Here is a 26293-nt window from a genome sequence, read left to right on the forward strand (position 1 = left end):
ATTATCAGACATGCAAATGAACAAAAAATTATGGTCCATGCATAGAAAAAAAAAAATGTCAATAGGAAAGTTCCCTGAGAAAGTTTAAATGCTGGAAGCCAAAAACTTTAAACCAATTTTTTAAATATATTCAAAGAACTAAAGGAAGCCATGTTAATAAACCTAAGTATGAGAACAATGTCTCACCAAATAAAGAATATCAACAGAAAAATAGAGATGATAAAGCACAATAACTGAATTTTTAAAAATTCACTACAAGGAACCAACAGCAGATTTGAGCAGGCAGAAAAAATAATCAGTGTACTCAAAGATAGGTCAATTAAAATTATCCAGTCTGAGAAACACAAAGAAAAAAGAACATCAACAAAAAAAATTAACTGCACCCCAGAGACTGCTGGTACACCATTAACAACATAAGTAAAATGGGTGATCTCAGAAGAAGGAAGAGATGCCAAAAGAATATTTGAAAAAATAATGGCAGAAGACTTCACAAATTTGATTTTTAAAAATCTATCTAAACATCCAAATTCATGAACTCCAAGTACAATAAACTTAAAATGATCTGCTCTGAGATACATCATAATCAAACTGTCAAAAGACAAAGAGAGAATATAAAAGCATTAAGAGAAATAACTCATTATGAACAAAGGATTGTCAATAAGATTAACAACTGGTTCCTTATCAGAAAACATGAAGACCTGAAGACAGTGGATGAAACATGCAAAGGTCGAAAGAAACAGACTGTCAACCAAAAATTTGACATTCAGCAAAATTATTCTTTAAGAATGAAAGAGGAATTCCCAAAAAACACAAAAATTCTTCATTAGCAAGCCTGCTCTACAAGACGTTAAAGGGAATCAATGCTTCAGGCTAAAATGAAGGGACACTAAACAGTAACTCAAATTCTCATGAAGAAATAAAGAACACCATTAAAGATTCTGACATAAGTAAATATAGAAGACAATACCAATGTACTTTCTGTTTGAAACTCCCATTTTTTTTCTCCAATCTTAATTAAAAGACAATTGCATGAAGCAATAATTATAAATCTATGTTGGTGAACACACAATGTAAAAAGACATACTTCAAAACAATAATACCATGAAGGAAGAGGATAATAGGTCTACATAGGAGTAAAACTTTTGTATATTATTGAAAATAACTTGGTATTAATCACAATTAAAGAGTTAAAAATTAAGATATTTAATTGTAGTTCACAGGCCACCACTAAGAAAATGACAAACTATTCACACACACATATTTAAATAAACAATAAGGGAATTAAAGTAGCATACTAGAAAATATTTACTAAACACAAAAGAAGGCAGTAATGGTGGGACTGAGGAACAAAAAAAATTAAGAAATACAAGAACAAGTAACAAAATGGCATATATAAATGCTACTTTATCAGAAATTACATTAAATGTTAAAGGATTAAACGTGCCAATCAAAAAGCAGAGACTGGCAGATGGATTAAAAAACAACAACATTGACCCAACTATATGCTGTCTTCAAGAAACACACTTTAGATTTAAGGACACAAAAAGCTTAAAAGTAAAAATATGGAAAAAAATATATACTTTGCAGACAATAATCAAAAGAGCCAAAGTGGCTATAGTAATTTCAGACAAAAGACAAAAACTACTACTAGAAACAAAAGGACATTTTTATAATGTTTATTATCATAAAGATATGACAATTATAAAAATACTAGAGGCCCGGTGCACAAAATTCATACACGGGTAGGGTTAGGGTCCCTAGGCCTGGCTGGCGATCAGGGCTGATCTGTGGGGTAATCGGGGCCCCCGTTCGCACCTGCCTTGGCTGGCCTGTCACTGCCCGCTCGCCAGCCCCACCACCCACCACCGCCGCCAGTAGGGGCCTGAAGGCTGGGGGAAGCTCCTGCGTTGAGCGTCTTCCCCCTGGTGGTCAGTGGATGTCATAGAAACTGGTTGTTCCACTGGTCATTCTGCCATTCAGTCAATTTGCATATTAGGGTTTTATAAAGATAGATGTGTACCTAATAATTGAGCCCCAAAATACATAAAGCCAAAACTAAAAAAACTGAAGGAAAAATATCTCCCATAAAGGAAATATTTATTTCAAGTTTCATACCTCCTTCAGTTTTAGTTCCCCTTTTCTATTAAATGCAAATAAATTTGACCTAAGAAAAATTTCAGAATATAAAGTCACCTTTATAAAAGTAATTTTATCCATTTACCCCTCCCCCCCTTTTTTTTAATTATCACCCAAGGATATTTTTTCCCCATTTGGGCTTTAAAAAAACCAATGTTTTTATTGGTCTTAGAGAAAGAGGAAGAGAGAGGGAGAAACAACAATGTGAGAGAGAAACATCAATTGGTTGCTTCCAGCACTCCCCAGCACTGGGATCCAGCCTGCAACCTGGGCATATGTCCTGACTGGGAATCAAAATGGGGAACTTCTGGTGTATGGGAGACTCTTAACCAACTGAGCCACACCAGCCAGGGCCATTCATCCATTTTTAAAGAGTATCTAGAATGTTGTTAAACTGATGGTAACAATGGTTAACTGTTATTTCCAAGTTGAAAGATTTTAGAAACTTTCACCGTTGTGCCTTTCTGCATGGTGTGAATATGAGTAAATGCATATCAATTTTACAAAAATTGTGATCCCTGTTCCCAGAATAGAATAAGACATGCCAACCTGTTAGTAACAGTTAATTCCGAATGACAAGGTATGGGTGATTGTTATTCTCTTCTTTGTGTTTTCATATGTTTTAAAATAAAATTAAACATTTATTTAATAAAATAAGTATATTCATAAGTTTATAAATTTAATTAAAATATGCAGTTATAACATATTAATTCATATATATTCCTAAGTAATGTAAAATGAACAGAAGTTACTCATATAAAAATTATTTGGTGAAATCTCTCCAAATCATAAGATTCACCAGAAGTCTAACAGCTTTAATTTAGAAGAGGGAGCCACATACATAAGAGAAATGTGTGTGTCTCAGTTTCAAAATACCTTTCATAAATAGAAAAAATAATAACCAAGAATTTACTAAATCCTCCAGGAAAGGTAGGTTGGGTTGTAGACCTTTAGTATAACTACAAATACTACATCATTAATTATCCTAGATGTTTAATGTATAATTTTCTCTTTTTAATTATAAATGACAACACAGTGGCTTTTAGAAACAAAAGAACTTAGAGAATATCTTTCAAAAATTATTTGAAAGTTTTTAAATTGCCATTCAAAACAAGACCAATGATAGAAATCTTACGCACAGATGCAGGAAAGCTGAAAATCTTCTTTGCATCCCCTAGAATTAAGGTCTTTAAAAGCTGTGCAAATTTAAGCAAAAGTCATACCCTGTCATAATTAGACCTAATCTATACATATAAAACCCTAATATGCAAATAGACCAAATGGCAGAACAACTAAATAACTGGTCGCTATGACGTGTGCTAACCACCAGTGGGTGCACGCAGAACATGGCAGGTGTTGGCAGCAGGCAGCAGAGCACAGAACTGGCGGCCATCAGCCGTGGCGGGATGGTGGAGCAGGTGAGTGGGGGCGCCAGATCAAAGTGGGGCACCAGTCACTGTCATAGGGGTGAGCCTCTGGTAGTTACTGGAAATTCTTTGCTCCCGTGCTGCTGTCCCGCCCGGCACTCACACATGATGCCGGCGCCAGCCCTGCTCACACCTGTTGCCAGCACCAGAGATGCTGCTTGCACCCACTGCGGGCACTGGCCCCACTCACACCCGCAGCCAGTACTGGAGCCTCCATTTGCAACCTCTGCCAGCACTTGGCACCGGTCCCAATCGCTCAGCACTATCAGCGGGTGCGAGCGGCAGCTGCCGGCCCCGATCACCCCTGAGGGCTTCTCCACCTCCCCCTGCTCCTGAGGGGTGATTGGGGCAGCAGCCACCGCTAGCACTCGCTGCTGGAGCCAGCCCCAATCACTCTGCACCGTCAGCGGGTGCGAGCGGGGCCAGTGCCGTCAGTACATGGGAGTGGCGGTGGGAGCAGGGCTGCCGGCAGACAGGAGACTGGGGGCCACAGCAGGAGGGGCTGGGCGGGGACGTGGAGGATGGGCCGAGACCCACCCCTGTGCCCACCACAGCCTCGTGGCCCACAGTTCCTTTCAAGGTGTATGAATTCATGCACTGGGCCCCTAGTGGTAAATAATACAAATGGGTACTACTTGAACTCACTTCATTCAACAACTGCCATTCTATAAGATGCTATACACACATCCCTCAGATCAGCAACAGGTCAGAATCATACTTCATTTTTTCAGTAGAGTGTTAAGTTTTATTTTTTCTAATTAACACTTTAAACTGTGCTCTGATGTTTACCATTTCCTGTTTCTTAATAGCAACTTTTTTTCAGTTAAAAAAAATGTTTATTGTTTAAAGTATTACAAATAGTAGTACATATGTCTCCTTTTTCCCCCATTGACCTACCCCTGGCCTCCCAGAATCATACTTTTAAACAAAGTGAAAAGTATTGCAGTTATTAGATAAACAAGATCTATGACTTTATAATTCTTGTGTAGAAATAACAGAAAGAGGAGAAAAAGAGAAAAAACATGGGCAATAGTGTGGTGATTGCCAGGGTGGGGGTAGGTAGAGGAGGTTATAGGGGGGGATAAATGGTGATGGGAAAAATTTGACTTGTGGTGGTGAACAAATAATACTGTGTACAGATGATGTGTTGTGGAATTGTGCACCTGAAACCTTTCTACTTTTGTTAACCAGTGTCACCTCAATAAATTCAATAAAAAGGAAACAATACATATATATTGCTATCCTTCCATCACTTCAATGTAATTTCATTAAATGAAATTAATTTCTAATGGTTAATCTTTATACAACACAAGTCTATTTCTTTGATATCCCTCCCATTCCTGTGTTTACTTCATACTGACCTTGTGTATCTACATATAGCGCTGTGGAGATCAAACACTAGAATTAAGTAGACTTTGTGATTTAGAGAACTATAGGAAGTTATAGCAACTGTTAAAAACAAACAAATTCTATGAGCTTCATGTATGACAATAATCACAATACAGAAATTCTTAGCAGTTTTAAGGTGTGCAGCAAATACCAAGTTCTTTACACTCTACATCCTTGAAAACCAGTCAGCACTGGATGCAGCAAATAAGTGGCAGATGCATCCGCAGAGTGACGTGAGGGAGAAAGAGGTGTTAATACTATCACTGCTACTTGTGCCAGGACTCCAGCTAATGATAAAAATTTTACACACTGGTGGGAAATAATGTTGAATAAAATCTAAACTTTTGCCCTACAAATAAATAGCTCCTTCTTTCTTTGTTTGACCTTTACCTCTACTTTTGTCATGATTTTCCTTTAACTCTCAGAAATCTTAGCTAGAGGTTAACCTGAAGCTGTCCACACATGCCAAGCACACAATATTTTTGTTTGTTTTCCTGGAAGAATAATCTGTATAGCATAATGTTTAACTCAAAGTTAGAATAGCACTTCTCAAACCCTAACTTGCATATAAATAGCCAAGGAATCTTGTTAAATTCATATTCTGCTTTAGGGCTGGAACTTGAGATTTTTGCATGTCTAATAAGCTCCCAAGCTGCTGGCCCATGTACAATACTTTAAACAGTAAAAAGAAATTCTAAACAGTAACTATATCCTAGAATTTAAATCACAATTTGTTTAAAGGACCATTTGGGTTTTTATTCCAGAGGTCTGGGCAAATTAATCCTAACTACTGTTAATTTGATATAGATTTCATTTAAGACATACTGTATCCTTTTAAATTAGAATTATACTATTACTATAGTAAAAAGAAGTGTAGAAAATGTTGTCTAGCTTATATTGATATGGTGTTGTCTTTTGCAGTATAGATATATATTTTCCTTAGACTTGGCCAGATTTGCAGTTATGAAACATTTGCAGAATGTTTTAGGAGAGCCAGGAAGGAAGTACATATACTTTAATACTCAAGGGCTTAAAAATGCTTTGTTAGGGAAAAGGCACATCTTCCAACAAATTGATATTCTTGAATTTTCTTTTTTTTTAATGATAAAGAATTAGGTCCCAAATAGGTCTTTTTAAAAGCACAGAAGGAATTACATGAAAAGAATTCACCTTTGGCTATACCTTTATTTTAAAAGCTATTGTTCTTGACCTGGCTGGTTAGAGTGGATAGAGCATTAGCCCGTGGACCAAAGAACCTCAGGTTTGATTCTGGGTGCAGGTTCAATCTCCAGCGGGAGGCATCCTATCGATGTATTTCTCTCATGTCAAGGTCGGTCTGAGTCTGTCTCTCTGTCTCTGTCTCTCTCTCTCTCTTCCTCCCTCCGCTTCCTTCCTGCCTTCCACTCTGTTTAAAAATCACTAGAAAAAAATATCCTCAGGTGAGGATTAAAAAAATTAAAAGCTATTGTAATTAGCAATATTACTATCCACTTAAAATTATATTAACAGAAATTTCCATTTGTGAGCTTTGCCAATAATGAAAACAAACCTGGAACAAATGTTATTTTCTTTAAAAGGCTAGAATGTTTTTAGAAGTGAATAGTTTATAATATGCAGAGTAAGATATAAGTAATATAAAATATGGAACAATAAAATTTAATAATTATTGGAAGAAACCTAAAATAGTTGTAGATATAAGCAACATAAAAGCTATAAACAGTATCATACTCCAATTTCAATTTCATATTTAAAAAAAATACCTGAATGGTCCAATTCACATCTGAGGAAAACATTTCAGGGCACAATTACCCTATATAATAAAAGCCTAAGTGGCATCGCCTGGCGCCATCACAAGATGGCCACCCCCACGTCGTCACAAGATGGCCGCCCCACGTCGTCACAAGATGGCCACCCCACATTGTCACAAGATGGCCGCCCCACGTCGTCACAAGATGGCCGCCCCGCATCGTCACAAGATGGCCACCCCCACGTCGTCACAAGATGGCCGCCCCGCATCGTCACAAGATGGCCACCCCACATTGTCACAAGATGGCCACCCCCACGTTGTCACAAGATGGCCGCCCCGCATCGTCACAAGATGGCCACCCCACATCGTCACAAGATGGCCGCCCCACATCGTCACAAGATGGCCACCCCACGTCGTCACAAGATGGCCACCCCACATCGTCACAAGATGGCCACCCCCACGTCGTCACAAGACGGCCGCCCCGCATCGTCACAAGATGGCCGCCACAAGATGGCCACCCCACTTCGTCACAAGATGGCCACCCCCACGTCATCACAAGATGGCCGCCACATGATGGCCACCACAAGATGGCTGGCCGGGGAGGGCAGTTAGAAGTGATCAGGCTGGCAGGGGAGGGCAGTTGGGGGTGACCAGACCTGCAGGAAAGAGCAGGTGGGGGGGAGCAGTTAGGTGTCAATCAGGTCAGCAGGGGATCAGTTAGGGGGTGATCAGGCAGGCAGGCAGTTGAGCAGTTAGGAGTCAGCAGTCCTGGATTGTAAGAGGGATGTCCGACTGCCGGAAGTTGGACAGCCCCCAAAGGGTCCCAGATTGGAGAGGGTGTAGGCAGGGCTGAGGGACATCCCCCACCCGTGCACAAATTTCATGCACCAGGCCTCTAGTTGATAATAATGACAATAGTAAACAATAAAAATAGTCATAACCCATTCACTGCTATAAACTCACATAGAATACAGTAATAATTGGTACTTCATATGTTCAAATTGCAATTACTTTCTTTCCCTGTTATAACCCTATTTTATTTTAGGTGTTAACTGGAAGATGCCATCTTGAAAACTTGCCTGTTACTATTCATTATGTTTTCCAATTTTCTTGCAACTTTCATTTTAAACTGTACAAGAGAAATAAAATATATAAGGACCTGGTGATTTTCTTATATAAAATAAAATAAATAGATAACCATTTGGGAAAAATAAATAAGATCCTCCCTTCTCAGCATGGACAAAAATAAACATCAGGCAGGTTATCCTATATAATAAAAGGGTAATATGCAAACTGACCCTAACAGCAGAATGACTGGGAATGACTGGTCATTCTGACACACACTGACCACCAGGGGGCAGACGCTCAATGCAGGAGCTGCCCCCTGGTGGTCAGTGCGCTCCCACAGGGGGAACGTCACTCAGCCACAAGCCAGGCTGTCAGCACAGCGATGGTGGCAGAAGCCTCTTCCGCCTCTTCAGCAGCGCTAAGGATGTCCGACTGCAACTTAGGCTCACTCCCCGCTGGCAAATGGACATCCCCCAAGGACTCCTGGGCTGCCAGAGGGATGTCTGTCTGCCAGCTTACAGAGTAAGATATAAGTAATATAAAATATGGAACATTAAAATTTAATAATTATTTGAAGAAACCTGAAATGGTTGTAGATATAAGCAACATAAAAGCTATAAGCAGTATCATACTCCAATCTCAATTTCATGTTTGAGGGAGTGAAAGCACATAGGCCAGCAGATGGACATCCTCCGAGGGGTCCCAGACTGCGAGAGGGCACAGGCCGTGCTGAGGGACCTCCCCCCTCCGACTTGAGTGCACAAATTTTTGTGCACAAAATTTTGGGCTTCTAGTAAATTTGATATAAAAGTGAAACCATAGAAAGATCAAAGAACATAATTTAAATGAATTTATTAAATAATTTAATATTTTCCCACTGATAGGTGCTAACTTTAGCAGATATTAAATTCTAAATATATATTCTTATTGTCAGGAAGTTTTCAAGTATGGCATGCTCCCAAGGGAGAAACAATAAAAAGAAAATAAATAAAAAGCACATTACATTTTACTATGTAAAAATTAAAAGTGACATGTCAGATAATACAACTGGTAAATTTAGAGGCAAATGATAAAATACCTGTAATATATATGACAGTTAATATTCTTAATGTATAAAGAATAACGGAAAATAAGAAGAAGATATTTAACTTAGTAGAAAAAAATGGCAAAGAACATGGAACAAGTAATTCATAAAGTTAATAAACAATTTAAAAACATTCCTTCTCACAAGAAGCACCGAAATCCAAATGAAAACAAAAAAACAATGAGATACAAGTTTTGATGATATTGGTGGTTTTCACAGGAGGTAGTATGGTAGATTTGAGGAAATGGGTGAAAGGAAGTAAATATAAGTATAAACCTAATGACATGTAAGACTGCTGGACTTACATGTCCTTAACACTTCACTAATGCTAGAGACTGAATTTTAGTGACTTCAGTTTGTGTGGTTATATGATTTTCTTTAACAGTGCTCAGCAGTCACAGTACACAAAGAAGAAATTGAAAAGTTAAATTAATAAAGGGTAGTTTTGCAAAGTAAGTGTGATAAACTAACAAGGGTAACTGAGATTGAAAGTTAATAGCAAGATAATGATAGATCACAGACTAACAGAAAATGAAGTTAACCAGTTATTCATGTAACTAGTATTTACTGAGTCCCTTGTGAATTGGATTATAGGAAATGTATTTAATCACCTTAACCATTTTTAAGTGTACAGTTCAATGGTATCAAATATATTCATAATGTGCAACCATTTACCACTATCTATCTCCATAGCTTTCATCTTATAAACTGAAACTCTATAACCATCCTATATAATAAAAAGCTAATATGCAAATTATTCCCTTGACCAGGAGTTCAACTGGGAGTTCAACCAGGGGTTCAACTAGGAGGTGGTGCTGGCTGGCCAACCTCCCGCAGCCCTCCCCCAAACCGGCCCAGCCCCTGATCGGCCCCCTACACTCTTAAATCACTGCCTGGCTCCCTGGTGCATGTACATTTAATGAAAGCACAAAAAAATAACTATCAGTCCCTTCTGCCCCCTTTTTTCTCCCATTGACCTCTTCTAACCTGCCTCCACCCCCCACCCCAGGCCTTCACCACCCTATTGTCTGGGTTCATGGATTATCCACATATGCATACAAGTTATTTGGTTCATCTCTTCCCTGCCTTCCCTCTGAGATTCCACAGTCTGTTCCATGCTTCTGTCTCTGTATCTATTTTGTTCATTAGATTCCACATATGAGTGGGATCATGTGATACTTGTCTTTCTCTGACTGGCTTATTTCACTTAGCATAATATTCTCCAGGTCCCTCCATGCTGTCTTAAAGGGTAAGAATCCTTCTTTTTTTTACTGCTGTACAGTATTCCCTGAACAGCTATTTTAAGCACTCATCTACTTATGGACACTTGGGCTATTTCTCTTTCTTAATTGCTCTGGTTAGAACTTCCAGTACTGTTAAACAGAAGTGATGAAAGTAAGCATCCTGGCCTTATTCCCAAACTTAAAGCAAAAGTATTCAATCTTATATAATTAGGTATAAGGTTAGCTGTGGGTTTTTCATATATGGTATTTATTATGCTGAGATAATTTCCTTCTGTTGCTAGTTTGTTGAGTTATTATTATAATGAAAGGGTGCTGAATTTTGTCAAATGCTTATTCTGTATCAACTGAGATGATTATGTGGTTCTTTTTTTTGTTCTGTTAAAGTGATAATTACATTAACTTTCATATGCTGAACAATCCTAGCATTCCATGAATAAATACCAATAGGTCATGATCTATAATCTTTTAATATGCTTCTTAACTTGGTTTGCTAATATTTTGCTGATGATTTTTGCATCAATATTCATAAAGAATACTGATCTGCCCAAACTGGTTTGGCTCGGTGGATAGAGCGTCGGCCTGCGGACTCATGGGTCCCAGGTTCGATTCCGGTCAAGGGCATGTACCTTGGTTGCAGGCATATCCCCAGCAGGGAGTATGCAAGAGGGAGTTGATCAATGTTTCTCTCTCATTGATGTTTCTAACTCTCTATCCCTCTTCCTTCCTCTCTGTAAAAAAATCAATACAATATATTAAAAAAAAAAAGAATACTGATCTGTAGTTTCCATTTCTTAAAGTGTCTTTTTCAGGCTTTGGTATCAGAGAAGTGCTGGCCTCATAGAATGAGTTAGGAAGTGTTGCCTATTTAATTTTTTGAAAAGGTTTAAGAACTAATATTAGTTTTTCTTCAAATGTTTGGTAGAACTCATCAGTGAAGCCATGAGGTCTGGAACTTTTAGTTTAAAGAGATTTTTTATTAACTGACTTAATCTCTTGACTAGTTATAAGTCAATCCAAATCTCATTTTTCATGATTTGTTTTTGGTAGCTTTTGTATTTCCTGAAATTTGTCAATTTTATCTAGATTATTCAATTTGTTGGTATACAGTTATTCAATAATACCCTCTTAAAATCCTTTTTATTTCCACAGATTGGTAGTAATGTCCACACTTTCTTTTCTGACTTTAGTAACTTGAGTCTTCTTTTTATTCTTACTCCATATAGCTAAAGGTTTGTCAATTTCATTGATATTTTCAAAGAACCACAGTTTAACTTTATTAATTTTCTGCATTGTTTTTCTATTAATCAATCTCTGCTCTAATCTTTATTTCCTTCCTTCTGCTAGATTTGGGTTTAGTGTGTTCTCCTTCTAGTTAAATTACAAAGTTAGGTTTTTGATCTGAGCTTTTCTTGTTTTTTAATGTAAGCATTTATAGCTATACATTTTCCCTTGACACTGCTTTCACTGCACTCCGTAAGTTTTGGGTTGTTGTTTTCATTTTCATTCATCTCTAAGTAGTTTCTAATTTTTGTTGTGATGTCTCCACTGATTGGTTGGTTGTTTAAAAATGTTGTTAAATTTATACAAATTTGCAGATTTTCCAGTTTTCCTTGTTATAGATTCAAACTTCACCCCGTTGTGGCCAGAGGAGATAATATGTGGCTTAACATATAGTCTATCCTGATAAATGACCCATGTGCACTTGAAAAGAATATGTATGCTGTTGTTGGATATAATGTTCTGTGCATTTCTGTTCGATCTTATTGGTTTATTGTATTAATTCCTCTATTAAGTATCTTCTGACTAGTTGTTGTGTCTGTTATTGCAAAAGGGGTACTGAGGTCTCTAACTCTTATTTTAGATCTAGTTTCCCTTCAATTTTGTCAATTCTTGCTTCACATATTTTTCTGGTCTGTTAAAGGCATATAAATGTTTTAATTATTGTATCTTCTTGCTGTATAGAAATCTGTTTTTTATAGGAGAGTTTAATCCATTTACATTTAAAATAAGTACTGATAAGGAGAGCCTTACTTTGTCATTTACTATTTATCTTCTGTATACTTCATAGTCTTTTCTGTCCCTAACTTCCTTTTTTAAATATATTTTTATTGATATTATATAGAGAGGAAGGGAGAGGGATAGAGAGTTAGAAACATCAATGAGAGAGAAACATCGATCAGCTGCCTTCTGCACACTCCCCACTGGGTATGTGCCCGCAACCAAGGTACATGGCCTTGACCAGAATCGAACTTGGGACCCTTGAGTTCACAGGCCGACGCTCTATCCACTGAGCCAAACCGGTCAGGGCCTGTCCCTAACTTCTTGCATTACTATCTTCTAAGTTGATTTTTTGTACTAAATTAAATTCTTTTCTCATTTCCTTTTATCTATATCCTTTAGCTATTTGTGGTTATTATGGGGATTTCATTAACATCGTAAAGTCATAACACTCTAATTAGAATTTATAAATGTTTTAATGGTATGTTAACTTCGATAACATACAAAAACTCTGCTCCTTTATAGCTATGTCCCTGCCATTGTTGGTTGCTGATGTCACAAAATTGCATCTTTTTACACTGTGTGTCCACAAATATGAACTAATACTTTTAAATGCATTAATCTGTTAAATTCTGTAGAAGACAAAATATGAAATTACAAACCAGTTACAACAATACTAGCTTTCAGACTAATATTTTTAAAATTATATATCAGTCTTTTAAATCACATAGAAAACAAAAAGTGGAGTTACAAATCTTTAATACAATACTATCTTTTAATTGCCTGTGTATTTCCCTTTATTGAGATGTTTATTTCTTCATTTAGCTTGAGTTGTTGTCTACCATCCTTTCACAGTTATTGCATGGCAGGCCTTGAAGCAATGTACTCTCTCAGCATTTGCCTGTCTGGAAATGTCATAATTTTTTTCCACTCCTGAAGGACAGTTTTGCCAGATACAGAATTCTTGGTTGACATGTGTTTCCCCCAACCCCCTTGAGCACTCTGAATATATCTGCCATTGTTTTTTGGCCTCCTAAGTTTGAAGAGAAACCTTCTGATAATTTTATATGACAAATCATTTCTCTCTTGCTGCTTGCAAGATTCTTTATCTTTGGCTTTCAAATTAAGTGATTACTAGTGGCCCAGTGTACGAAATTCATGCAGGGGGGGGGGGGGTTCCCTCAGCCCAGCCTGCACCCTCTCCAATCCAGGACCCCTGGGGGGATGTCCGACTGCTGGTTTAGGCCTGATCCCTGTGGGATTGGGCGTAAACCGGCAGTCGGACATTCCTCTCGCAATCTGGGACTGCTGGCTCCTAACTGCTCACCTGCCTGCCTGCCTGATTGCCCTAACTGCTCTCCCCTGATGGCCTGATCACCCCTAACTGCTCCCCTGCTGACCTGATCGACCCTAACCGCCTCTACCTCGGCCCCCGCCACCATGGCTTTGTCCAGTAGGTCAACTGGAAGATGTCTGGTTGACCTGGTCTAATTAGCATATTACCCTTTTATTAGTATAGACTAGAGGCCCGGTGCACAAAATTCGTGCACTGGGGGGAGGGGGTCCCTCAGCCTGGCCTGCACCCTCTTCAATCTGGCACTCCTTGGGGGATGTCAGACTGCCGGTTTAGGCCTGATCCTGCACCAGTAGTCGCAATTCAGGACCACTGGCTCTCAACCACTCACCTGCCTGCCTGCCTGCCTGATTGCCCCTAACCACTCTGTTTGCCAGCCTCACCACCCCTAACTGCTGCCCTGATCCCCCCAACTGCCTCCCCTGCCAGCCTGTTTGCCCCCAACTACCCCCTGCCACCGGCCTGATTGCTCCCAACTGCCTCCCCTCGCCAGCCTGATTGGGGTTGGGGGGCCGATTGGGGGAGGGGCTGGCCATGGGGAGGGGCTGTGGTTGGTGGGCTGGGCAGCTACCCCCCCAAATGGGTTGGGGGGTGGCGATCGAGGGCAGTGGCCTGGGGGAGGAGCCATGGGTGGTTGGCCAGCCAGCCCTGCCCCTGATTGCGGTGTGTGGGGGGGGGGCAATCTGGGGTCGGGCTGGGCAAGGGGAGAGGCTGCAGGAGATTGGCTGGCCAGCCCTGCCCCCTCTTGGGGTGGGGGGATAAGGGGTGGGGCTGGCCTGGGGAGGGGCTGCAGGACGTTGGCCGCCCAGCCCTGCCCCCTCTTGGGGTGGGGGGGTGCAATCAGGGGCAGACAGCCACAGGGAGGGGCTGTGGGCCTATTGTGGTGGGGCAGGTTGATCAAGGGCGGGGCTGGTGAGGGGGGGTGGTAGGAAGAGAGGGGGTATTTGGCCAGCTGGCCTGCTCTTTTTTTTTTTTTTTTGCAACTTCACAACTTTTACTTGTGGTGCCTGTGCTATGTCTGAAAAATACCTTCTCCCCCTGCCCGGGACAACGATGGGAAGGGGGCAGCAAAAAATAGAAGACATCCCTTCCTATTGCACAAGGACCCTATATACAGGCTCACCTGGCCCAGGCCGGCAGGATGCTTGGCACATTCTAGGATCCCTGCTCAGGGGCTGGAGGGGTGACTGGTGGCAGCACATGTGAGAGGGGACCTCTGGGTGACCACTCTGGTCCTGGCTACTGGTCTTGGCACTTCCTGGTCCCCAGTTCCTTTCTGGTCCTGCCTGCAGCCCTGGTCCCCCTACCTGGCTCAGCCTCCTGTCTCCATCCTGGACTCAGATGGCCCCCTTGGCTCCTGGGGGCTCTGTCCTCCCCTCCTAACCTGGAGATCTCAAGGAAGGTTATGGCTTCTCAGAGACTCCTCGACAGCCCTGTCACTCATGTTCACACAGGGAAGGGGTGCATGTGGCAAAAGCAGCTGTATAAATGCGAGTGCAGGGGCAAGTCCTCTGGGGTCACTCGGACAGTTTGCTGATGGCGCAGATCAGGGCCACATTCTCATCCTTGAGGCGCTGGTTGTCAGCTCGGAGACTGGACAGGCCCTTTAGCTCCTCTTCCAGTTCAGCGGCCTTGCACTCCAGGGCCCTGCACTCAAATCTCTCCAGCTCCAGGATGGCCAGCCTCTCTGCAAAGCGCTCTTGCCTCTGCATGGTACGCTCCAGCTCTACCTTGAGCTGCTCCAGCCGCAGCGTGGTCTGGGTCAGGGCCTCACGAAGTCTCTCGTTCTCAATGTGCAGCTTTGCATAGAGCTTCCTGAAGCTTCCTCAGGCTCTTCAAATTTGGGCTGGGGTTCTGGGTTTAGATCCTGCTGCCTCTGGAGGGGAAGGACTGGATTCTGGGCTGATGTCCACTGGCTTCACCTTCTCCCCCTTCACAGGCCCTCTCCTCTCATCACCAACTCTGCAGTGCTCCCTGGAGGCCTGTGGTCCCTGTCCCTGCCCCTCAGGCACCTCTACTCTCTGGGCAGGGCCATCAGAATTCTCAACCCCAGGGACTCAGGGCTGCCAGGAAGGGTCCAGGCTCTGTTCACCCTGCTCTTGATGTAGATGGGAGAGTCTGATCAGGGGAAGGCCTGCAGCGGGGAGGGGCTGCGAAGTTGGCTGCTGGCCCCACCACCTGATCAGGCCGTGTGCTGGCTACAGTGGGTGTCATAGCGACTGGCCCAATCAGGGCCATGTTCTGCCCACTCACCACTCCCCAGTCCCAACACCGCCTCCACTGCCGGGCTATCAGGCCTTTGGGATCACCAGCTCACAGCGCCTGCTTTCCCACAGGCCTGAGACTCTCAGGCCTGTGGGAAACCAGGCGCCGGTGACTTCAACTGCATGCATGTACGCGCGGGCAGTGGCTGATGGAACGCACTGCCCGCTTCTGGCCGCTCACACCTGGGCGGGCAGGTCAAGGGCACTGCCGCCACCGCTACTGCCACTGCTGCTGCTGCTGCTGCTGCTGCTGGGGCTTGAGGCACTGACGGAGGCTGCTGGCGACCTACCCACCCCGGGTTGGGTGGCACATAGGATGCACTGGCCGGCCGATCGCTACTGCCGTCCTGTGTCCCTTCACACAGGGGATACCGGGGCGGGTACCCGATCACCACGGTCCCACCCGCCAACCCCGGGTCCCCCGCGGGAGGGCCTGATGAGGGCGCGGTCCCACCTGCCAGCCCTGGGTGCCCCCTGGGAGGGCCGGATGAGGGTGGGGCGGTGCCTGATTGCCAGGGTCCCACCCGCCAACCCCAGGTCCACCGCGGGAGGCCCGGAAGAGAGCGGGCGGGTGCCGATCACCACAGTCCCACCCGCCCGCCCGAGTCCCCCATGGGAGGGCCGGATGAGGGCAGGGACCTCTGCCGCCAGCCCCTGATAGAGGTGAGCTGGCATTGGCACTGTCCCGCCCTGCCTGCAGTATGCAAATTAACCGCCATCTTGGCTGGCAGTTAATTTGCATATCGCCCTGATTAGCCAATGAAAAGGGTAGCGGTCGTATGCTAATTACCATGTTTCTCTTTTATTAGATAGGATAGATTAGTCAGCTCAGACAGAAGTAACAAAATATAAATTTGAGTGGCTTAAACAACAGAGATGTATTTTTCTCACAGTTCTGGAGGCTGGAATTTGGGGTCAGGGTACCAGCATAGCATCATACCATACACCAGAAAGTGGTGGATCAATTGCCAGTCAGGGCACATGCACAGATTGCAGATTCAATACCCAGTCCAGTGAATGCAGGAACAACAGAACAATGTTTCTCTCTCTCCCTTCTTCTCTCTGAGATCAATTAAAATGAATGATACATAAATAATGTTCTCTAAGTATGGTTTTAACAGGAAAGACATTAGTGATCTATGAAGTGAAAAACTCATTGTAACAAACATATACAGCATGACCCCATTTTTAAAAATATATATATATTTATTTCAGAGGAAGGGAGGAGAGATTGAAACATCAATGATAAGAATCATTAATCAGCTGCCTGTTGCACGCCCCTACTGAGGATCAAGCCCAAAATTTGACTAGGAATCATATCGTGACCTCCTGGCTCATAGATCGATGCTCAACCACTGAGTCCCACCAGGCATGCCTCATTTTTATCAATACCAGGCACATAAGGTACATTGGCAAGATCTCATTCCTAGATGAAAGTCTGAAATTGCCCAAACTTCTTTGCAGCTAGGTTTCTGGATATGAATTCATTTCTGCCGACTGGATGCGTGCCACAATATTTTGAAAGCAGAAGTGGGGCAGAGGCATCTTCCTGCAGTTTGGGTTGTGTGCTGCTGGTGATCATGTTTGCAGAGATGTGGAGGTTTTCTGCAGCGGAATCCAGGCTGTGTACAGGCAGTTGAGGCAGAGGCAGTGCCCAGTGACCTGTTTTGTGGGAGCTGGAGAACATTTGCGGGGGCAGCAGTTTCCCGATTTCCCGGGCACAGCTGTGCCAGAGTGTCCTAGAATTCAGTTGTGGCTGAGGGGTCAGCTCCTCCCACTGGGCAGGGAGTCTTTCCTGGAGGTCCAGCCTAATACCCACTCCTCCAGCTTCCCGATGATTCCCCAAGCACCAATCCCCTGTGCTAAATTCTTTCCTGCCTAAAATAGCAATGATCTAAAAACATTTTGGATCCTCCACTTTCAACAAAAACAATGCTGCACAGGGTCAGGTCTGAGAAGTGGGTGAGGTGTTGTGGAAGGCTCCCTTCTTTTAGTCTCAGCTTCCTATTCTGTAGAACCAAGACCAAAGATTTTCTGTTCATAGTTACTGAAGACCGTGGCAGCTATGTTTCACGAAGATGGCTACAACATTTCCTATCCCTCCTGTAGCCTTACCACTTTCCGCCATATCCTCTCTCTTGAAGTGGGGCTGACCTCTGAATTCCAAGGCCAAGGCCGAAAAGGCGTGGGGCTGCAGCCCTACCCACCTCTCCAGGGTTTCCAGCTCCGGCCCCACCCATGCCGCTCGGGGCTCTGTCTGGCGCAGGCCTTGCCCTCCTGGCTTGCTTTCCCTCCCATCTGCGGCCCAGTGCCTTGCTGCACTTCATGGCCCACCAGCTGGTGCTGCTGGGCCCAGCGGGTGGGGTAAGAGCCCACGTTGGGCCTCGCACCTCCTGGCTCCTGTGTGCTGCTGTCCCCTGTGCCCCGCGGCCCCTATTCCTGCCGCTGTTCTGACCGGGGCCAGATACCCAAGTGCTGTGCGTGGTTCATGGGGACTGCTGTGGCCACCAGGAAAGCCTCCTCATCTCTTCCCCAACTCCAGCACCCTGATCCCGGGTCCACTTCCGCCAAAGGAGAGCTTTGCCCACGCCGCTGCCCGAGACTGAGACCAAGCAACTCCAAGGTCCCTGGACCCCAAATTTCTGCCAGCCAAGGCGTTGGCCGGCTGGTCCCGCCCTGATCAGGGTGTTGGGGGTGATCCAGCCCAGATCAGGCTGGTTTGCTGGCCGCAGCGGGTGTCATAGAAACCAGTCGTTAGGTCATTATGGTTGTGACGGTGTTATGGTCTCTGGCTTTTTATATATATATAGATGATTATACTAGTGTCCTAGTGCACAGATTCATGCACATTGAAAGGAAATTAATTAGAATAAATATTTTAATATCACTATTCGCATCTTGCTAATGAAAAGAAAATAGGGCCCTAGCTGGCTTGGCTCAGTGGATAGAGCATCAGCCTATGGACTGAAAGGTCCCAGGTTCAATTCTGGTCAAGGGCACATGTCTGGGTGCGGCTCAATCCCTATGGGGGGTGTGCAGGAGGCAGCCAATCAATAATTCTCTCTCATCATTGATGTTTCTCTCTCTCTCTCCCTCTCTTCCTCTCTGAAATTAATAAAAAATATATATATTTAAAAAGAAAAGAAAAGAAAATAGGATTCTACCGAGTCTCCTATTTACCTATTCCAGGACTTCCGTGAGGATCAAATGAGATGAGCCACGGGAAAACGCTTCACAAACATTTGGTAAAACTGTAAAATGTTTGCACCTGGCTATAAAGCAAGTCAGGTTCTTACGCTGAAGAAACTGCAAGAAGGCTAGTCACTAGGGAGAGGAAGCCAGGCGATGCTACATGACATCATTACCCCCGGCACCCACAGCCACTGTTTCTGGGCTGAGCTGGGCTGTGGGCCGCATTTTGCACAATGGGGTCTTGGCAGAGTTGGCTGCAATTTGGTGGTGTGTCACTTTGGTGTGGTGGCGGGGCCTGTGTCCCACTTGGGGGAAGCCGGGTGTTGGTTTGTCGGTGCCAGGTGCATGGTGCCATTTATTTTTAAGTGGCCAATGCGTGTCATGGCAGCTCCTACATTGAGGGTCTGCCCCCTGGTGGTCAGTGCATGTCATAGTTACTGGTTGGACAGATGGACACTTAGCCTTCTATATATATAAATAGATGGGTCTCTTTGAGCTCATCTTATTTAGAGTTCCTTGAGCTTTTGGATATTTTTACTCATGTCTTTCATCAAACATGGGAATTTTTAGCTATTATTTCTTCAGATATTCTCTCTTCACCTTTCTCTCTTCTTTTTCTAGAATTTCCACAATACTCATGGTGGTCTGATAAATAGTATTCCACAGGTCACTTAGGCTCTGTATTTTCTTTTCATTCCTCAGACTTGAAATTTCCATTGAACTATCTTCAAGTTCATTAAGTCTTTCTTCTAACTGCTCAAATCTTTTTCTTTCCCATTGTTTTTGTTTTCTTTTTAGGTTCTCTAACTCTGATATTTCCAATATGCTCATACACTGTTTTCTTACCCTCTGTATTCTAGATACTTATGATTAATATCAATATTCCCAAGTGAATAACTTAGGAATTATTTTAGACCCCTCCCTGTAATTTACTAATATTCAGTCAGTCACCAAGCTTGGAAAATTTATCTTTACCCTTCAAGAATCTATCCCTTCATGGCTCTTCCTAGAAGCCTTAGAGCACACACTTCCATTAAAATTACTTCATTACTGCCCTAATTGTCCTATTTGCAACCTGGTCTTCTATTTATATGCCATACTATTTTCCAAGTGATTTTTTTTACTAAATGAAAAAAAAATTTTATTGGTGACTCACAGCTTGTGTTCTTGCATGTTCTACTTATTTCCTCTACTCAGGATGATCTCTACCCAGTCCCCTTTTCATCTATCTAAATCCCCCATGTCCTTCAAAGTTCAGTTCTTACATGTCAGAAAAGCTCCTCTCTGCAAAGGAGTAAATGAAGGTATATTCCTCTTAATGTGTTAAAAGGCCTTGAACACACACCTTTAAAAAAACATGTGATTCTGTAGTAATCACTAATTTATTGGACTATTTTCTGCTAAAGGAGAAGCAATTTGATGCCAATAGACCTTGATTGTTTGATTTTGAATTCTCATCAGCTAGCACATTTATTCATGTTAAAAGTTATCATATACAAGTAATTTCTTAAAATTGTATCTAAATAAAAATGCCTATAAACATAGATACATAACCAGAATTGTTAGTAAACTTCTTGTGCAAACAGAAATACATAAACAGGAAAAAGTGTAAGATAAATACGCCAGCTCTACAAATTCATGTTGCTTTTCCAAAAGAATTTGAGTCATGCATGGGGGTCAGAAAGAAAACACCTATTAAGGTTTCTCTGCGTTCAGGAATGTAAAAATTGACAAGATACTCTAGACTGGATTGCTACTGACTGTCATACACTATGTTATAAAACCTGTGCCTAATATAACCAGGCTATTAGATACAACAGCATAGTTAAAAAAGGAGAAGAAGGAGCCAGTAGTGACTGTGATGCATCCTTGAAAAATTTTAGTCTTTAATAATTATAAGTAAAAAAAAAAAAAATTGATCACTATAAACCCATTCCCTTTGGTCCTATCACAACACACTGCTCAATTTAAAATAAGTTCTCATAGGATTCTTTCAGGTTTCTGTTGTTGTTATTTACTTGGTTTATTTCCCGGGAGAGGGGTTATTATGATGTTTATTTCCATAATTAATTATAGTACTAAACTCAAAGGAGCATACATTTCATAAAGACAAAGCTGGACCATCAGAGAGTAAAAATACAATAAGCTGTTTAGAAAAAACATTAAGTAAGAGTTCCAGTTTTGTAATTTGTATGTCATTTTAGCCCTGACCTAAATACAGTAAGTCTGATTTAGTTACAAAATTTTGGTTATAGAAAAACGGTAGTGAAACTAGGGCTTAAGATCCTATCTCCAATTATGACTCAATGATATGCTGTTCCAGGAACACAGGCTATAAACCAGATCCAGTAAGCCATCTCAAAATGAATTTTGTTATTCATAGGAAGAACCCAAAAAAACATTTTATGGAATGAAAAAAAAATCACCAGTGTAAAAACAGCAAAACATTAAATGTGAAAGATATACATTCAAATAGTTTAAGAATTGCATTTTTCAAACATACCTTGTCCATTAATTTACTTGCATGAAGACTCAAGCTACTGAAGAATATTTTTTTGCTTAGCAAATGCATTTCTTCAATGGTAGTCAACAATGTGGTAGCACTATTTCCAACAATGCCACTAAAAGCAAAGAACATTTCAGGTTGCAAAACAGACTAAAACAATTCAGTTATTTAATTGAATTATTTAGAAAGATCTAGATTTAAATAAAAGTTTCTTTTATTGCATTTATTGGGGAGACACTGGATAACAGGATTATACAGGTTGCAAATGTACATTTCTATAATACATGAAGTGTATATTGCATTGTGTGCCCACCACCCAAAGTCAAGTAGAAAAAAATACAAGTTTTTATACAGAAGATTCATAATGATGTAAAAATTTACATCACTAACTGTGAATTAAAACCAATTACTCTGGTATCACATAAAAATGACAGTTTGGTGTGTGTGTTTTTCATTTTGAGTTAGATAATGAAGAAATGAAAACAAAGTACTATATTTTTAATACTTCACAATCTCTTTCAAAAAAAACAGTGGGTTAGAACTGACTCATAATATGCAAACCTGTATTTCTATTTTTCCACTACTAAAATAAATGCATGTCTTATTTATCTAAGAATATATAATTTTAATTGTAGGAAAACCATTCCATCAATAGCTCTATTGATAGAACATTTAAATTTTATTAATACTGAGTTTTCCTTGAATTAAAATTGTTATACCATATCAGTAATACACCTATAAATTATACATTTTTTTTCAAAATTTATAAAGCTACCTAAGTAGCAGATATATATTTAGACTAATTATGAGTAATGTGATATTTTGAAATAATCAGCCCATCTGTAATTCTCAATTTGCCATTACAAGGATATTTCTTTAGACCTATCCAAAGGGGTTTCCCATTTTTCCCAGGATATAAGACAATCATGTGTATAAGAAAATTCCCAATTTGATTTTCCTAATTCGTGTACTGAAAGTGATTTTAAAATGTGTTTTTAGGGGAAAAGGGTTTTGTTGATGCAAAAATATACTGTAATCCCGAAGGAAATAATTTCCACAGGCAAAATAACATATTACTTACTATACTAAAAAATGTTTTAGATTGCTAAAAATACATATAATGGTATTAATGACAGTAAATAATAAGCAAAAAATACAGCAAATTGACTGAGAACTGACATACTGCATATGCTATAAGAGTAAACACTAATACTATATATTTTAATATATTCTGAAATGAAAATATATTGGGACAAATTCCTATACAGTTAATGGAGACAAAGCAAATTATCAATTTAAAATATATAATCAGAAAAGTAAAAGCAGATTCCTAAACAGGGAAGCATAATAGTAGTACTTTTTGAAAATTAAAGTATCTCAGTTAAAAATATAAGCTAAACACCAAAATAAACTGGAATTCCCACATATGCCTATCCATATGAAAAAAATAAGTATGCCTCTTAAAAGTATAATACATCAAGTGAAGAGGAAAGAAAACTAAATGGATACAAAAAGAAACTGACATTTTAGTGAAAAATTTAGAGCGAGAACAAGATATATTTACATCATTTATTTTAAAAAAACTTGAGTTATCAGCCATATTTTGCAGTTATTCAGATCTAGAATTAACTAACGTTTACTAAGTAATCACTAGACATCAGTAACCAGACCAGCTACTTGTAGATGCTTTTCTGTTTTTGTTTTTCCTTTAGGCTCCCTGCCTCAATTTATTTGGATTCAGAGGCCACTTTCCATTGAGCCTACTCTGGTTTCTTTAAAGCCATAAATACAAAGGCTAATCCTTATTATCATGACCTCTCAATCATTATCTAGCGGCTAGCTTGTCATATTCTGAATACCAATTCATGGTTTCTAACCACTCTCTTTTTCTCTTTTCTTTTTTTATTTCCTTCCTCCCTTTCTCCCTCCCTCCCTTCCCTTTTCCTTTTTCCTTATTTTAAAAGTACAGTTGACCTATAATATTATATTAGTTTCAGGGGTACAATATAGGGATTCAGCATTTATATACCTTATCTTCTGGTATTCCACTTCATATTTCTACCCAATTTGCTCATACTCCTATTATTTAATTTTTCATTGTTAGGTATTACATACAAATTCCCTGATATAGAAGACGAGAACTAAATTCTTTTATACACTGCTCCTCCTCCACCTCAATACATCAAACTTCATCTTTTCCAGGCTTCCTAATTGTTATATCATAGCACTCTAGTAAATAAATATTCAATGTTTCATTATTACAAGCATGTAAATACTATTCAGAGCTGACCAAGTGTGCTAGGGGCAGGGGCCTGACAAAAAAGAATACTAAGTCGGCTGAGGGGCAGGGACCATGGGAGAGAAAATTGCTAACTATCTCGCTAGAAAAGAAATGTGTTATGATTGAACCCAGCCAGGTGTGACCCTGCTCGTAAATTTTATGTAAACTTTTTACCCTGCCAGTACCAGGAACGGCTAATGAACCGCTTTGCAGTTTGTTTTTTCTTTTTTTAAAAAAAATACTTTGTAGTGTTGCAGATAAAAGGTCTTGCTGTACTCTCAGTCGGCACTGCAAGCTGTGGGGCTCTTACGGGAAGGGCACGGCTGGCAGTCAGCTGACCAGCTTAATAAAGGCTCTTAAAATTTAAATTCTGAGTCGGTGGTCTACCTCGCTGAGCTAACCCATAACACAAGGAATCAGGGAATCCAAAACAAGAGAACGAGCAGGCTTGTGACAAGACAAATCCCAGGGTAATATCCATGCAGTAGCCTAAAGAGCAACTAGTTTAGACTGGAGAAGTAGAATGGGGGCTCTGAAAGGGATGTGGGGAAGAGAAGAGAGGAGGTAAATTGGGTGTTCTTGAATATATGGTAGAAAATGCAGTCTACTTAATAGTTTAGGTCTAAAATAGTGATAAGGACATAGAAAAGCAAGTATAAAACCAAGCAATTATTAACTACAGAAAGAAAAAGTTTTACCAGAAAGAAAATGCAATCAAAGTATTCTGGATTCCCTGTTTCCTGGATTCCAAATCTTCCCTACATTGTGATGGAATCTATATCCTTCAGTAGTTTTAATGTACAGGAGAAAAAAAATTTTGGAACTTGCATTATCTCCTATTTTCCCCCAACTTTAGTGCCTATTCCTTCCCAGTTTTCTTTGGGGGTTTCTTCTCTTCTTAACCACTAAATAAATAAACATTATAAGCATGTAACTATTCAGAGCTGATCTCATCTAATTCACAGATGTGTCCTACTGGGTATAACTGGCTATCTCCAAAACCAACTACTTTTCACCATCTCCAAGACTATCACAAACTGCTTCCTAAATGCCTTCTTTGTTCCCCTTTTGCCCCACCACATTACATTATCCACAGAGTACCCAGAGTCAAATTAATCATAAATCAGCTCAAATCTTTCAAAACTCTCCCACATCTTCCCCAACCCACTCAGTATAAAAATCTAAAACCCTTGGAGAAAAAATGGCGACCAAATAGGCAGACATGTCATGCACCTCATCCAGGGGACAGGCGGAAATATAACTAAATCAGAAAAAAACCAACTGGAATTAACAAACTAAGCACAGCTGAGGAGACAAGCCAAAAAGGAAGGGCAGAAAACACCTAGAGACCAGTAGGAAGAACAGGACATGGGTTTGAGAGGGCTGGCAGGCCGAGAGGTAGAGGAAGAAGCTGCATTACGGGAGTGCCAGCTCCCTCAGGAAAATAGAAGCCCTGCCCAGGCTAAGCACCACACCTGCATCCCTTGGCAACAGGCTTAACAGTCAACTGTGTAAAGAAGCAACAGAGTTGCTTGCTACCATGATGCCATGAGGGGAAACAGCACGGTGCTGTGGAGAGAAAACCGTGGTTTCCTTCTTGTTTTTGGTTTGTTTTGTCTTGTTTTTCCTCTCTAATCCAAGAACATAGGACTTTTCAATTGCAAACACTCACCTGAGGTTGGAGCTCACAGAGGCAGGCACAGACTCGAGGTGCCTGTGGGGAGGCTGAGGAGGGAAGCAGGGCAGGGAGACATTGGCCAGGGGCCCTGCATCTGGTCTTAAGCATCCAAACTTAAGCAGCCATTTTCCCCCAGAGAAGCTGGCCCCTCCCAGTAGCCTCAGGTGACATAGCCTGCCACACCCTTCATTCCAAGCTTTAGAGAAGGAAACAAAGGCAAAAGCCAAGTCTACAGGTCTGAATAGGAGCCCTTAGTGACTGCATTGGAAGAGGAGCCTTCAGCCCTGCTACTCTGGGAACCAGACCGATAAAAACTCCAGGTTTCCAGCCAACCCCAGTGGTCTCCTTACCAACCAATGATTCCTGACCAACCAAGGGCAGGGTAATATTTTGGGCCACTCACGAAGGAGTAGCTCTGGGTCAGGAAAAAATACCTATCTTAAACCCTGAAAGCGAAACAGCACCAACTACACCTAAAACCCAGTCAGAAACAGATGCTTGAGTGATTAAAACTGACAGCTGGCACATAGGAAAAGAGGGCAGAATGGCCCTACCTGCTTATAGCCAAGGTCTACAGAGACTGACATAAGCAGAGGACCTGCGGACCACTTGGAGCTTCAAGTAAGGTGCTAAAAGCCTGACAGTGGCCAGCCAGCACCTAAGTACCTAACAGAAAGTCCAGAATTAGCAGACAGAACAGAAGAGTGTGGTCCTAAACCAGTTCCCAGGGAGCATTAAAACTCAGCTGAAGTGAACAACACTTCACTTTGTATTTTTTATTTATTTTTATTTTTTATTACTTTTTTAATATTATTTTTTGCACCTCTTTCTTCCTCTCTTCTCTCATTCTTTACTCCCATTTTGCTTCTCCTTTTCCTGTTTTACTATTTCTCTTTCTTTTTTCCCATTTAAAAACATTGATCTT

General features: G+C 41.3%; 1 protein-coding gene across 1 annotated transcript in view; it reads right to left on the reverse strand.

The window, feature by feature from the left end:
* Positions 1-26293, reverse strand: part of COG6 (component of oligomeric golgi complex 6) — a 118805-nt gene that overhangs the window by 43078 nt on the left and 49434 nt on the right. The window contains exon 13 of the mRNA XM_081083000.1: positions 21407-21524. Within this exon, the coding sequence (XP_080939126.1) occupies positions 21407-21524 (118 nt within the window). The remainder of the gene's footprint in view (positions 1-21406; positions 21525-26293) is intronic.

The sequence above is a fragment of the Myotis nattereri genome (genome assembly GCF_964212035.1).
Source record: "Myotis nattereri genome assembly, chromosome: 2".
Taxonomy (NCBI): Eukaryota; Metazoa; Chordata; class Mammalia; order Chiroptera; family Vespertilionidae; genus Myotis; species Myotis nattereri.